Below are 15,883 nucleotides of genomic sequence, written 5' to 3'. Positions count from 1 at the left end.
AACAAATAATTTTTTATTCCCCATCAGTCCACCCTTAGAAAACAATGTGAATAATGTCTCATCACAACGAATACTTTTTCTGAATATTTCCACTTTAACGAAGTTCTCGCGCGTACTACCCGATAAGGAAAAAAAACTTGCCGAGGATTGCCGCAAAATTCCATTGCCAACTCGGCCGTTTCTCAACGGTTGGTAACATCCAGGGCGCACGGCCACATCACAACAATCATGTCTTCATCGTAGACACGGTTTCTGCCACCAAACGCACATCGCGCTAAGTTTATCGCCATTGAGATGTTCGGGGACAGCTCGCCCATCCACCATGATGCTACCGGTTGGTTTAATGCACTTGCGGGTCGCGGCAGAATCGCTATCTTCAAAAACTTCCGCCATATATATATATAGACATGTTTTTCACTCAAAACAAAACTACAGCTTGTTTTCACTAGGCCTGTGATTGTGAATGACAACCACAGCGTCTAGAAGGCGCACACATAAGCAGCGTGCACCTAGTCCCAGCGTAACACACTCTGCCGCAACCACTGCGAACACAAATGCGGTCATGTCGTGCGCGATCATGGGCGACCACGAAAGTACGCGCGCAGCCAGTGCGCACTGACTCAACCCAATGTTTCTTGCCGCAATGATACGAACAAACAAGGATAGCATTGACACAGGTCTTAAGTCCTGTGTCATTGCTATCATAGCTAGCGCAGCACGCACAGATTGAATACGGAACTACTGTTTGCTGCTACTGCTGCGCAGGAAACCGTGGTCGCTATCGCCGCGTTCATTGATAGCGAATACGATCCGAAGGTGCGCAGCTAACACAGCCGTAGATTAAAAGTAATAAAGCCAAAAAACGACACGAAGCTTTACAGCTTTCCTCCTGTCGTTCACTTATGGCCACGGTAGCACGGAGCTTTGGCACTTTCTTTGCAGGAAACCGTGGTCGCTATCGCCGCGTTCATTGATAGCGAATACGATCCGAAGGTGCGCAGCTAACACAGCCGTAGATTAAAAGTAATAAAGCCAAAAAACGACACGAAGCTTTACAGCTTTCCTCCTGTCGTTCACTTATGGCCACGGTAGCACGGAGCTTTGGCACTTTCTTTGTAATTTTCAGTTCGTCTCTAGCGAACTCTAGCATTTTCAGTTCGCCCCACTATTGTTCACTTAAAAAAAAAGCAACAAAAAAAATGAGCAGGGTTTCGTTTAATGCGTTATTTAAATAAAAGTGGTATGTAGTCATTGCCAGTCATGCTTTATTGATGCATGTCAAGCACACATGGGGGATATTATCTTACTTATACTGCTATTGTAACGTCTTATGTGACATTGCAGCATACCTGTAAAAATTTTGACCGACAGTGTTTCTAACACTGTGCTATAAAAAGCCAGCCTGGTGCAATGCCACAAAATACAAGCAGGTGTGTACGCTGACATAAGTTGGGCTTAGTCATGTGTGGTTTTGGAAATAGGGTTGTAGCTATGAAGTTGACTGACTGTGAATACCGCTGAAGATCAAAGTTGAGAGTGCAATGTGTGGTGGCACTAATGAAACGAGCTCTGTCACCATCTTGTGATGGCACTGACAATGCCCCCAATGATAGGCTATAGCCAGTGTTCTCAACATGTCTTTGGTTTTTTTCTCAGTTTCTAATGTGCAGGCAATTTCTGTACCGATTGAGGAATGGTACATGTCAGGTTTGGGTAAATACAGAATATTTTATTGCAGTTTAGCTAGGTAACATCGAGCTGCAGTTTTAATTTAATGACAATCTCGTGCATCGCAAAAGTGCACTTGGTCCCTGTATAGCAATTGACAGATCAGTAAATATTGGTTCAAAAAGAATTGGTCTTTTTTGTAAGCAACCTTTTGCTTGAAAACTATTGCTGGCAGGCTGTGAAAAACACACTTTTTATTAAATATACAGCTTTGAATTGCTATAAATATTAATTTTCCTGTTATATTTGTCCAAGTGCCTAATTTCATCATTTGTCCCTCTGTTGCATACAAAGCGCATGTTCCAAGACAGCAACTTCCTTAGTGGCACAAGAGGGAGGGGAGAAAAATGAATACGGTCATAATCACCTCAGCTGCCAGCTGCAATGACTTGTGAGATAAGCATGTTCCTGAATGTGACAAGTTTCTTTGATTTTAAGGTAAGAAAAAAAAAAAAGGCTAGACATTTTAACAGAATTACTGTTTGGTTGGGTTAACTAATTATATTTCAAATGGCTCCAACAAAAAAAAAAAAAGGTTCATTTTCAAAATATTTTTCGTAGCCAACTCTGTTCCTTCTTCAAGGGAAGTGACGCTGGAGATGTTGACATACAGCTTTTCAGATGCAAGGAGGACAGGGGAGAAGGTAGTGATGAGCTGAATATCCTTCCTTCCCACCTGCTCCTCACGTTAATCATTTAAAACAAGGATGCAACCAGAGGAGGCAGCCACTGGCATGAAACAGGGGGAGGGGTCAGAGAGGTTCAACCCCTCCCCCTCTTAATTTTTTTTTTTCAGTTTAGCATGTGTATATGCATGCACACATACTATAAACATACGGATGAGCATACAGAAAGCATAATTAAACCTTCCTCCACCCCCACCTCTTAAAAGAAAAAGAAGACAAATAAGTCCCAAAGTGTTGGGAAAATAATCTATTTCTTTGGTTGTGGCCATTTTGTAGTCCTACGGAATAAAATTTAGATGGCTATGCTTTAGGTCTTTGGAGTATCCTCTTGCAGTGTGAATGTGCAATGTAATACAGAAAAAGAAAAGAAAGACTGTTTGCACGTACATAAGTGATGTACTCTGGGAGCAAAAGTATTAAATACAGTTGCCAGCCTGGTCCCGCTGTGGCTCCAGTGACCACCGAGCGCGCCAGGTTCAAATCAGCCAATGGCTGACGCAATAGCGCTGACGAGTGATTTTTGAGCTTGTGGTGTCATTTGCAGAGAGGAGAGCAATTTTCAGCTAGCTTTGAGAATTTATTGTGAATCGCAGGATGCATGCTGCACTATATTTGGCTCGGGTGTTCTCAGAAGCCTCTACTATCGATCGGGAGTATTTTCTGACGATGCTTAAAAAGTGTTGCAGGGCCCCTTTAAATTTGCAGGGGGACATCGCGGCAAAGCAGATTTCCCCTGGTTGGGTGCTTTCACGGTTTAGCAGTCCGACACTGCAGGAAAACTACCTTTACAAAGTCGTTACATTAGGATTAATATACAGCTGTTCATTCATTGCGAATAATTCGAAATTTTCAATCATTTAAATTATTGAATTTGAATAGTATACTATTCGTTCGAATATTTGAAGCATCCGAATATTTGCACAAGCCTACCTGTTGTTGCTACGAAAAACATCAAACGTGCTACATCACTTCATTTTGGACAATTCATCTATACGTGGGACAGTCACGCTTAAAGAAAAATGCGGGTGAGGGTTTCGCGGATCATAGAAATGGCTTCGCGGACCCCTAGGGTCTGGGGACCCTCACTTGAGAACCACTGCTCCAAAAGATTACATTGATTTATGCGTGGCAGTGGATCAATGGCTTTGCATACTATGCTTAATTTGCTTTGGTGGCCAAGTTGCGTGCTTCTATCACGTGTAGTGGTGGCTGATGGTGTATTTGGCCGATGTGCTAGCTACATGGCTGCAGGTGCTGGAGTGTGAGAACTAAGCGGCTGGATGGCACTTCGGCGTTGATCCGTGCGCATTCATTACGGGAGAAAACAAGAAGTGCTTTGGGCTACAAAAAAAGAGTCATCACACACTTCGCAGGCGAAAACTATAACGCAAAATTTGTGCTGCTGTAACTCCCATAAATTTTTTTTTCCCGCGTATTGAACCCTCCCCCCAAAATGGTGTCAACTTTTCTGAAAAACAAAAAAAAAAAAAACAAAAAAGGTGGGCTCATTACGCAAGTAAATACAGTATTAGTGCAAACAGGTGTAGTTGTAAAGAAAAGTACTGCAACTAGAAAGCATGGCACGTACACTTACTGGTCTTGTGCTTCTGGTATCTCAACATATCTTTTAGCATCTGATCATATTTTAGAAGTATATGCACGACTAGTACCTCGTATATACCCCATAAAATAGACGGCAGGATGACTGTCATAGTCGCTCAGTTGGTAGAGTATTGGATGTGTTATTTGAAGGTCGCATGTTTGGTCCTGGCCAGCAGCAGGTCATCTTTTCACCCATCTTACTTTCGTATTTGCATCACAATTACTATAAGCAACATCCCCTATTCTTTCCTGGGCTTTCTTGTCTGTTAGTTATTAACACATGATTAAGGTAATGCAAATGCTTCTCTTCTCACTTGTGTATACTCATGAGCAGACTTGTCACCTCATTACCTAGTTTTGCTCATGCTACATATACATTTGTGGGTGTTGTTCAAGTGGCACACGTTTGTTACTTCAGTGCATTATTTGATATATTGCTGGGGTCTGGGTCAACATTGTTTACTGCCCTAGTAATGCTGCCATCAGCCCACCTGATAGAACAGGCAACTATGCAGTGCATATTTTGTCCACTTAAACAGCTTGAGCTTTTACTATTGGCTGCAAGGGGGAATGCATCAGTGGGTGAAAGAAATAAGGTCAAGAGATCAACTCAAATTTTATAGTTAGGGCGTCCAGATGAGACAGATATTCATGGGAAGTGATCAAAAATCGTCGGACAGTGATTGTCGCTGCAACCAACATTTTGACAAGCGGACTTGTTTGTGTAAAATTTGTTACTCTTCCTACATGATAAATGGAGTGGCTTTGCTCAATCTCCCCCTCAACGTTTTAAGGTTCGGGGATAATGAGCAAAGTGTACACAAACACGCTGCTATGTAAGGTATACCTGCTCCCTTGACGAAGTTGAGTCTACTTGCTGAAACGTTGGCTCCAGCTGCATTTCTAATTCAACGATTTTTCATGAGCTTTGCACTTTTTGTATTTGGAATGTTCTTAGCTGAATAAATGTGTGCTGCATAACCCTATCACTGCAGTTCTTTCTGCATTAATCTCTGCAACTATTATCTATTCAATCTGTTACTGAAAAAAAAAGTGACTTGAAAAGTGTTTGAGGGCCTTCACAGAGTATTCACGTGTGAGATGTCTGACGAATAAGGAGCAGGGTGACCCTAGGTATCGTTCAGTAAATCTCTATGGAAGTAGCAAGCTTTCCAACCTTGTGATGCTGGTGCACACGTGAAGGTGGTACACATTTCCCCTCTTAGTCATCAGGGAGTACTTATAGCCATGCAAGAAGCGGTCCCTTATTTAAGGGGTAGCTCTGTGGGGCTTTGATGCCCGGAAAGACATGACAATGTCGTGTGCTGCACACCCCTTTCTCGGTGTAGATAGATTTTGCCCTTGCATTAAAAATTAAATTTCTTAGTTTGACATGCCAAAACTGATATGTGGTCATAAGGCACACTGCAGTGGGGGACTCCAGAATAGTATTGTCTACCAGGGCTTTAACATGCACCTAAATTAACCACATAGGTGTTTTTGCATTTCATTTCCATTATAATGTGGCCACCATGGCTTGGAATTGATGTGCTGCCCTTGTGCACAGCAACTCAACGTTGTAGTTGAAAAGCTATCTTAGCGGGTGCCTTCTTTTATGCAAATACCCTTTATGACTTAACAAAGTGCGTGTTCGCAATATGTTATTGTTTTATACCAAAACTTGTTAGCTTATATTTTGATTTAGTTAATTTTTTAATGGTGTTTGGACCAATATTTAGGTGTACGCTTATAAGGAATATTGGGTGTAAAAAAGTGCTTTTGTTTAGAATATTGCTTCATTATAACAAAGTTTGACTTTAGTCAGGTTTTTTTGGTGCATGCAATTGTGTAAGTACCAGTCCTACATGATCACTTTGCATCCTCTCCCATGCCCTGTGTGACTCAAGATTGGCCGGCTGCATTCTTCTTATGACCTTGTCACACTCATCGTGGTTTCTTAAGTCCCGAGATTTAAACCTGCCGGACTCCTTGCTGGATCATCGCTGAGAAGAAAATAAAAAAACTGCACCACACAGAAAATTCTGTTAAGGCTCCTATTGTGAAAGAATTGAACATGTACATGCAATACAACTTAAATATACAGCTATATTTGAAATTATAGTCAATTATGTTAGGTATTGTTTAGTAAGGTTTTTGAAACTGGCAATAGAACAATGTTTTAAAAAGGGTGCAAATGTATCAAATATTGTCTAATAATGTTTTTTTTTTCTAAAGCCAATATTATGTTCCTAAATAGCTTGCACACTTGTTTTTTTACTTAACACATGACTATCACTGGTAAAGAGATGGCCTTTTAGGCATACCATGCTTATTGTCAGTAGTTGCTTATTAGGAGCTTTAAAACCTGTTCGCTGCCAAAGCTGGTGAGTTGACCGGCGTACATACAATGGCAATCTTGTGAAAGCCAGCCAGTCTCTTGTATTTAGTAATTTGTAAAGCTATCAAGGGTAGGCAGCACTTGGAGGCTTATCTAAAGATGCTTGGATACATTACTGATAGATGACAGCTGTTACTCATGTTGCTTGAATGCACTTTCGTAACATATTTTCCATAACAATATTTTTTTGTCTAGTGGTAGAAGGATGACTGGCACTTAGTGCCTTGAAGTTACTCAATGGACCGATTTTCATGCTATATTTTATATAATTCTATGAAAAGAAACTCCTCAATGCAGTGTCAAATGTGCATTGCTAAGGAAAAAAAAATGTGAAAGTCACTGGGAGTGTGAAAAGTGTGGTGCCGTCATGCACATGCCACAGGGCTTTGAATTTTTTCATACCTTGAAATGCCTTTCAAACTTCAGAGGTCAAAGTGTCAATTCTTGAGAGCTGTAAATAAGTGTATTTTAATGTATCTTCTAGAAAATACTTTAGCTAGGCTTTTACGACCACAAAAAAAAGGGAGCGTATTGCATACGTGATCCTTTTTTCTGAGAAGGATGTGGTATGGAGGGCCCGCGTGAGCGTTTGTCGTGTGGCAGTGAAAGAGTTAAAAATACCCACAACTAGTTGGAACATTCGGGGATTCAGACCTAATCAGTTCCGAATTGTGAGAAGTGTCGTGCTAGTTCAATCATGCTCTGCATTAACTAAAGCAATTAAGATGTAATTTGAGCTGTTTATTGTTTATTTAAACTGGTTAAAGGGCCAGTAAATATACTCGAGAACCAAAAATTGTAATGAAGAGAAATGTGCGCACTTTTTCTATGTGAACATGTTGCCACAATAATTTTGTGAATATGTGTTGTAATCAAGAAGTTAGTAGGGCTAGAATATCCATTTCAGCTGATTTCATATTTTTATGCGCCCCTTCTCTGCCACAAGAAGGAGAAGGCGTAGCCCGTCGTCTTGACTTCGCCCATTTCGAAAATTTGACACAATATGTCATCGATGTGCAGCCAACGACCAAGCAGGCCTTCCCCCACATGAGAACGGGTCATAGGGGTGCAGGGAGGAAGTGCGGTGCGAGGAGTGCCCTTTACCTAGCAGTAAAGTTGGCAAAGTATTGAGATGCCTCTTCATCTCGGAAGCTTTTGTTCTGGCAATACTGCTTCTCCAGGTAGCCTTAGGCTGAGGTCCGTGTGGCCTAAACAGCATCGCCACAAGGCCAAGGGGCCATTTTGATTTTGTTGGGCAAAGTACCTACCAATGAGCTCAGCGGTACATGAAGTAGCCCATAGGCAAGTTTGTGTCACTGTGTGTACAAGGGGGATTGGTCAGGTGCGGGAATTGTTTTTCGAAGTGGAGGGTCTGGGCAACGCATAGTGCAGCAATATTCAGAAAGTGTAATTGCCGTGGTCTTCTGTAGGAATTTGCAAGCTTGTTTGGGGAGGTGTAAAAAAACATCTGAGCCCGTTTATAGAAAAGGTTGCCCAAAATGACATGCAGGGATATTCCCAGTGAAACTTCATTCTCATCAAAAGGGACCATGAAACATTTTCCGAAAATTTTCAACTATATGTGTATTCCGAATCCTGGTCATCTAGTCTCCACTCGTTTTGTTGTCTGGGTTCATTTGCTAGCTATAAAAACACAATTTAAATATCCCAGCCCACAGTCTCCTCAACTTTACAGCTCATGTCATCTCAGTTAGCCAATAAAAAGTCTCTGGCATTGGTAAAACATGGTGAGTAGTGAGGCCTGCTCAGCCATAGTTAACTGAGGTTTAGAGCATTGTACCGTCTTGACTGCGGCATCGTAAAGGCGTTACACACAAAAACCGTACCCACCATACAACTTTCCTTAACTGTAGTGTCAAATGCCATTCTTTCCGAACTGCAGCGTTATACAAAACGAGCATTCACTGCATTCGCGCGAAAGTTGAAATGCAGGTGGCTTTTAGACTTTGACCACTACTATGAGCTAGGAAATTGTTATATTATTTTATTACTTCCTAGATTTATTTAATATATTATTTTTGAGCAAGCGTATTTAATGATTTGTTTAGTGCTTGAAATGTCTCAAGATGGTGTCGCCAAGTTAGTGCCCGGGGCAGCCGGCAGTGTCTTATTTTCATTTTAGGAGCACAAGGATGCTAAGATTTTAAGTGAGCATTACTAAATATAAACTGAATATTGCATGGAAATATTAAGGACTTGGCATGGTTCGATGTTTATTGAAGCAGTAAAAGTTGCAAACGGGTTTTTTTTACCTCTTTAATGTATTGGTGTTTTTATTTGAAATAGTTAATTAGTACAGGGCCATCGCACATGCAAAAAGTGATTACAACTATACTGTTACTTGATATTCAATCGTAGTTTGAAAACTGGTAGGGTTCTCTATTGTTTCCGCATGAAGGTACAGTTCATGGCTACGACTGGGTCAGTGCAAGAGTAATATTTATTCAAGGGCGAATAACTTTAAGTTAATGTCCTAAGACTTCTCAAGACAATGATTTTGAGAGCATTGTCATCATTTGTTGCCTCTTGCCAACAAGTAAAGATGCTGTGGGTTCTACTTCAGCAAAGCTCAGAAGCTGCGGTAGTTTAGGGGCCTTGCAGCACTGTTCCTCGAAACTTAAGAATGCACTGGAGTCAGTGCGATGTCATTCTGTGGATATGTGCCCACGGAAATTTTTGCAAAACCCATAAATGCAGTGTTTACTTTCCCCATTCTCGTCGTCTCGGTGTTTCCGTTAACCGGGGTTGTGCCAACAGCAACATCCTGCTCCTCTCTTTCTTCAGTTGACTAAGTACCTGACAAAGAAACTGGAGAATGACAAAGTACTAGTGACAGGAACATCTACTGGTTCTACATTTACTAAACAGTTTGAAGGGCGTGCATTCCTGCTGGATTTAATACTATTATTCTAAAGTTACCATTATTTAGAACTTGTTTATGATTGTCCTAATGACACCAATAATATCAATATTTTTTATTTGGGTACAGTTTCTGAGCAAATAAAGAAAAATTAGAACTTGTTTATGGTTGTCATATTGACACCAACAATTGAAATATTTTTTTATTTGGGTATAGTTTCTGAGCAAATGAAAAAAAAAAAGGGGGTTGCTAGTATTCTTTTCAGACCAGCACCCACATGGCAGTGATGCCAGCTCATGAAACAAGTTACATAAAAAAGCAACTGAAGTTTTAGCTGCCATTGTGTTAATATTTCATTAATGCATTGTTAAAACATTAATTGTTGGTAGTTATTTTAGCCATTCAAACATAATTCTCTATTCTATGTTGCCTATCATTTTTTTCTTTCATCTTAAACTTTGGTGGCACAGACCATTCTTGGCATAACAAGTAAAGCACAATGCTTGTTGACAGGCATTGTGCATTATCAGTCACAGCATTGGCTAGGATTTAACTAATATTTATTAAACAGACAAACGTATTAAAGTAAAACAGTACCGACACCAATTTTTATTGCTGAGATATAACTAGAGAATTCTGGTTTTTTCTGGTCGCATCACTGGAAAAAAAAAGATTATGCAAAATGTAATAATATTTAAAGCTGTGCGAAAAGCAAAATTTCGGGTGCAAAGCGAACTTGAATATTGAAGTGTGAGTGCAAATTGAATATGTAGAATATTTTTTGAATATTTCTCAAATATTTTTGCAATAGTTTGAAGTGAGATGATTACGAGATATAGAAACACGAAAATGTTTCTTTTCGCTGGGTTGATGAAGCGCTGGCAGGGTGGTATTTCATAGTTGTCTTATGAAGCATGAGGCAATGCAGAGGTTGAATTGCATTAGTACAGGATTTGGTGGAACCACAGTGTTGGCGACAACACTTTACATGTGAAAGGCAAAGGTGCTAGTATTTTCTCAGCCTGTCCTATTTCAATTTCTGTGGATGCTTTGAGGTGAAGCATAAGCATCTGCAAGAGTCACTTTCAGTTTCATGTTGACTGCATTTGTCTTCGGGAAGTTCGAATAGTAAAAAATTCAGTGCGAATTGAATAGCAAACACTGTTATTTAGAATATTTGCTCACCCCTAGTAATATTACTATAATACAATTATGACCAAACAAAAGCAAGCTACCATGCCGTATCTGTCAAGAGAAAGATGATAGAATTGATATTCCTCCTCTGCGGGCTGTTCAATTTTTGCATTGTGCTTGCAAGGTTATTTGTATATAATTTAACAAAATGGTTGCTTCGGCTAGTTGATCCGTCTTTGAGGGTGTACAATGTACGGCTTCAACAGGGACAGAAAGAGACACACTGTGGTGTCTCGTGGGTTGAGGAACTCTGATGTGGAGAGACAGCAAACATAAAGAACTACTTTATTATTGTGGACGGGGTACAATTGCTGATAAAAGCATACATGAGCAACAAGGAACCCAAACTTAAAATAGCACAGACATTAAAGTTTTGCATCTTGTTTGTTCTGTTGCAATTGACCTACTTATTCCAGCTGTATATTTCGTTTGTTCGAGAGTGCTATGGTTAATTATTTGTAAGCTGTTTTATAGTGCTCAGTCGTACTTTCGGTTTCAAAGAGCGCCAAGTGAGGCGGGACCCGGCGTTGTTTTCTTGTAAACATAGCTGGCTACGTGGGTACACAAAGCCTTGGCATATTGAGCACCGTGTTGATAACTCTTTTCAAATAAGCCTTCCTTGGTGCTGCTATAATCATCTCTGAAAATATGCATCATCCCCCCCTCCCCCCCCAAAAAAAAGAAGCACTGCCAAGGCAAGGACTCCTGTGAAAGTCAACCCCCTCTTTTCGTTTAAAAGGCCTGCTAGGAGAGAGCGCTCACAAGAACCGTGGCAGCTAACACAAATTCAATGATGGCAGTGGGAAACTTCAATGTGGAAGCTGCCATATGACGTAATGCTAAGATAGCCGTCAATAGGGAATTTTAAAAAATTTTCCCTCTGAAAACAAAAAAAGATAAAACTCGCCGTATTAGAAGAAATGCTTTCTCTTGAATAATATATAATGCTCATTTTGAATTGGAGCACCATGTGGTGTTAATTGCATCTCAATATGAGCCAAAGTGATAATTTTATCGAATACATGATTTATCTCTTAAAATTAAAAAAGTTCAGTGTTCTGAAAATATTTTTTTTTCTTCTATAGAATAACTATTCATTACTCAGATATTCATACATGGCACAATATTACAAGGGAAAAAAACAAACTTGGAAAACTTGGCCAAAATTTCTTAAGACTTATATGGGACAAAAATTGCAGTATTACTTTGGAGCTCTAAACAACTTGCACCATCACCTTCACTCAATGTGGAAACCAAATTTGGTATTGAAATGAGAAATGGTACTCTCCTAATGAAATTTCTGACAAACAACACTCTGACAACATTTGGCAAGATTTGAAAGGCTCCCACATGACCCAAAATTTTTGTTCTCTGAAATATTCTAGTAGTTCTAGTACTTTACAATTTTCAGTGGAAGAAATTGGTCCAATTTTTTTTAATATGCATTTGAGGAGATAGACCTTGAAATTACTGTGATGTTTGGCATGTAGTGACACTAAATGCAGTTGTCTTTTGGGAGCTGTAAGTACGTACGGTTAAAACCGTTCAGTTAGCATGGGAACGAGGGACATATACGAGGGGGGGGGGGGAGCACCAAAAAAAACGCGAACAGTGTGCTGTTTTCGTCACCCTCTGACCTTGGTTGCAATAAGAAAATGTTAGAATTGTTCTTGATTGCATCATAGATGACTATAGTAGCTTTTTATTACCATCCTACAACCACGTTATAAATTCAAAACAGCTCAGAAAACATATGCTGCACTGTTTGCATTTTGGTCCATCCACACTGTACAATGGAAAGTAGAGGGGATTTTTCTAAACTGTGGCCTGCACACTTCAAGGTGCTATGTGACTTTGGAAAGTCGGGATTTCCTGCAACAGTCTGCAATAAATATGCGTGTGTGTGGAAAGCTATTGCTTCACATGGCTTAGGAAACTAAGAATGTTTTGAAATCCAAGATTATGTTTATTTTATTAGTGTTACAAGTTTATCTGATGCCATGAAAGTTTGACTAATGCATGTACTAGCCAACATTCCTGCAGTGCCTGAACAATTGCAGTGCATAAATTCCTTATGTGAAGGTCATGTGCAGAAAAGCGTTTCATTTGTAGGGAGAATGCTAGTGGTTGTTGATGCGTGCTAGCAAGCCAAAAGAAATAAGTGAAGAAAAACACTTAGAATAGCCTGCCAGTCATCTGTGTAGACTTGCATCTGAAAAAAAGAAAAAAGTCACATTAGAATAAATTTTCTGAGTATGCATCCGTGATGTTCTGGTGAATATTATGGTGGGTTAAGTGGCAGTATTAAATCATAATTATATCCGCAGGGCAAGCTCGAAAATCCTTGGCCTTTTCAGTGATTCGTCCTCGACAGTCTCGTAGAAGCAACCCGGAGCTCTCGAACAAGAAACCCATAGTGAGATTGCAGGCTGCTTCAATTATTCATTCTTATGAATTCCCGAACTGCCCATGACACTGCACACACTACGCCCTTTGGCTGAAGCCACCGCCATCCAGCAGTTTGGGATTGTCGGGGCTAGAAGATGGGAGAGGCCATATGCGACCTTGAGTGGTAGTTTTTTTATTTTACCTTGAGTGGTAGAGTTTTTCTCAGGCTGATTATTTTGCGCTGTTTCTCTGATTCCTCTTGTAGCACTACCTCCAAGGTTTGGCCCGCCCTACGCGCCCCAGCTGTCGTGGCGACTAGATCCAGCTTTTCCAAGACCCTTCATCGGTCAATACAACGTACTTCCACGTGGTGTCCTTCCACACCAGATGTATGGTACAGGGCTCACCTTCTTCTGATGTTTGTCCACACAGAGCTTTATTCTTGTGAAGTATAAAAGCTAGACTTTGAAGAGGGTAAAGTAATAAAGAATGCCATTATTGCACCGTTGTAATGGTGATTCATTCTGATGCGAGGACACGCATGGAGTTTGTTGATGCGAGGACACGCATGGAGTTCGTTGGAGCTGGGTACTCGGCTGCTGACCCACAGGTCGCGGGTTCGAATTCCGGCTGCGGCGGCTGCATTTCCGATGGAGGCGGAAATGTTGTAGGCCCGTGTGCTCAGATTTAGGTGCACGTTAAAGAACCCCAGGTGGTCAAAATTTCCGGAGCCCTCCACTACGGCGTCTCTCATAATCATATGGTGGTTTTGGGACGTTAAACCCCACATACCACCTTTGTTGGGGCTGGAATCTGCTGCTGTGCACGAGCATAGCCTATATTTTTCTTGCCTGCTGGATGAGCGCAAAACGATGCCACCTACGTAGGGTTAAATATCTTTGTACTTGGCCTTTGAGACCAGCAACTTTAGCATTTTCTGATTTCAGAGGCTATGCCTTGTATTGAAAGGGTTGCCTGCTGAATGAGCACAAAATGCCCGTCATCTATGGCAGCGTCACTTACGTAGGGTTAATTATAATTACGTTTATGCCTTTTTAAAATTTTTAACGTTATTTTTGTTGCATATAAGGTCCAAAAACGTAAAAATTTATTTGAAGACAACCCTACTTAAGTGGCACCACCACCACAGTTCCGACGACGGCCGCAATCACGGAAAGAGGGTAGTAAACCTCATGGCGGAAGGAAAAACTAGCAGAAAAAAACGTGGGTTAGGTGAAAAAAAAATAAAGCCCTGTTTAAATGGCTCGTCGAGAGAATATGGCGGCGGCGGCGTAGCAAAAACTGTCGGCGGTTGCGCGCCGACCCCTCGGCGCACACCTCTAATGATGAACCTCGGTTTGCGGTCAGCGATTTGTTGTTTTTTTTATTGTTTGTTTGCGTTATAAATTGAGGTGTGCGCCGATCGGTCGGCGCGCCGCCGCCGACAGTTTCTGCTACGCCGCCGCCGCCGCCAACCCATCGGCGCGCTGACGGCGCCGACGTGTAGAGTTACTGTATATGCTACCTTTAGGTAGCATATGCCTAAAGGTAGCATATACAGTAACTCTACCGACGTGTTCTCTCGGCGCGCCATTTTAAAAATGTCTTTTTTTTAAAGCGTGAATGCACTTTATAAGCGACCCTAAATCCGCCGTCCGTGGTGCGCCTTCTCATCTACACATACAGTAACTAGCTCCTCTATGCTCCCCTCCCCTAGCTACTCTAAGCTCCTCTACGCTACAGTGTACTAGAAGAGGACAGTGGGCTAACTCCGCTGCTACTCTGACGCGTTTGGCGTCACATAAGAGAGATGGCGTCACAGGCGTCTTCATTTGAAGCTTCACCTGCAGAAGCTGCTCGCCGATGGCCGCTCGTAAAAGTTGGAACGTGCCAAATTCGATATTTGTAATAACCTTGCATGCTTTGACTTCCCTCTGATTATATGAAGAGCTTCTCGTGCTCTCGCTTCACAGTGTTTCCCTTTTCTTTTGCGATACAGCTTCCCGAAAATTAGTCCGAAGGCAGCCAGCGCAGTCTGTGCATTCTCCTTTCTAGTACGACGCAGTTAACGCTTTTTGCGAGTGTGTGTGGGTTTCGGAGGGTGTGTGCTTGAGTTATTGAGTATTCCTGATAAACACTATATTTGTTCAGGCCACATCGTGTTTCCTCGAATATAACACCTCGTCGAAAAGGATGATGTATCCCACAAATTATATGGTTTGATACAGTGACCAAACGTACGGTTCATGCTGTGTAGACCAAACCTAAAAAGAATTCGCAACAAGATTATGCCTGCCCTTTCACGACATAATTAGAAAACAGTGCACGTTCATTTCCTAGAAAAGCTTTAACATGCAGGCGTGCTGGCTGGGTTTGCGCCTTTATTATAAAGTGAAATTATAGGTCTTAAATAATTTTTTCTTCTGCTTCAGTTGTAGACCATGGCACAACAGCTTTCTGGGGGTTATTAATAATCATAATTATGCAGATACGCGTATGTTAGATATATGTAGAGCGACATAGTGAAAAAATAAATAAACATACACACGAAGGTTCTGCTCCTGACATGAAGCTCTTATTTGCAAAAACTGAAGTACACCATCTAGTCACTGATTTACACACCTTATTCACTTCATGTGTGACGGCTCATCTTCAGCTGCTTGGCCCTCTGCCGCTTCCCTGCCTAATTGTCAGTGTTCAGTCCTTTTACATTGAATGAAGACGTGTGACAACGTAAAAAGTAATTACTTTCGCTGTGAGGGTAGCTGCGTGCATACTGCAACCAACTTGAATCGAGAGTCTGCGCTGAACAATTGTCAGTATGCCCATAACGCTGTCAGAGTGCAGCTTACTCTGGCAAAAACATTCTGTGAAAATATCCTCGAGATTTTTTATAAAGCTGTACAGCAGACTTGAGGGATGAAGGAGGCCTCCTTGGTCACAAAATTTGGGCAGCCGAACAAGTTGAAAACAGCCTCGGCGTGGATAATGGGTGAGGTATGCGCA

The 15,883-nt window shown here is 41.3% G+C and overlaps 1 protein-coding gene across 16 annotated transcripts in view; it reads left to right on the top strand.

The window, feature by feature from the left end:
- Positions 1–13,380, top strand: part of LOC119161607 (F-box only protein 7) — an 84,007-nt gene extending 70,627 nt beyond the window's left edge. For 11 of the 16 annotated variants that reach the window (XM_075878917.1, XM_075878918.1, XM_075878919.1 and 8 more), the window contains one exon: positions 13,143–13,380. In XM_075878917.1, coding sequence (XP_075735032.1) covers positions 13,143–13,294 — 152 coding nt within the window. In that variant the 3' untranslated portion in view covers positions 13,295–13,380. Of the gene's footprint in view, positions 1–2,022; positions 2,167–5,923; positions 6,057–13,142 lie in introns of those variants that run through there. The other 5 variants (XM_037414160.2, XM_037414157.2, XR_012887266.1 and 2 more) reach the window with 4 other exon arrangements.
- The last annotated feature ends 2,503 nt before the right edge of the window (positions 13,381–15,883 follow it).

The sequence above is a fragment of the Rhipicephalus microplus genome, chromosome X (genome assembly GCF_043290135.1).
Source record: "Rhipicephalus microplus isolate Deutch F79 chromosome X, USDA_Rmic, whole genome shotgun sequence".
In the NCBI taxonomy this organism is placed as follows: Eukaryota; Metazoa; Arthropoda; class Arachnida; order Ixodida; family Ixodidae; genus Rhipicephalus; species Rhipicephalus microplus.
This window is presented reverse-complemented; position numbering and strand designations above follow the sequence as displayed.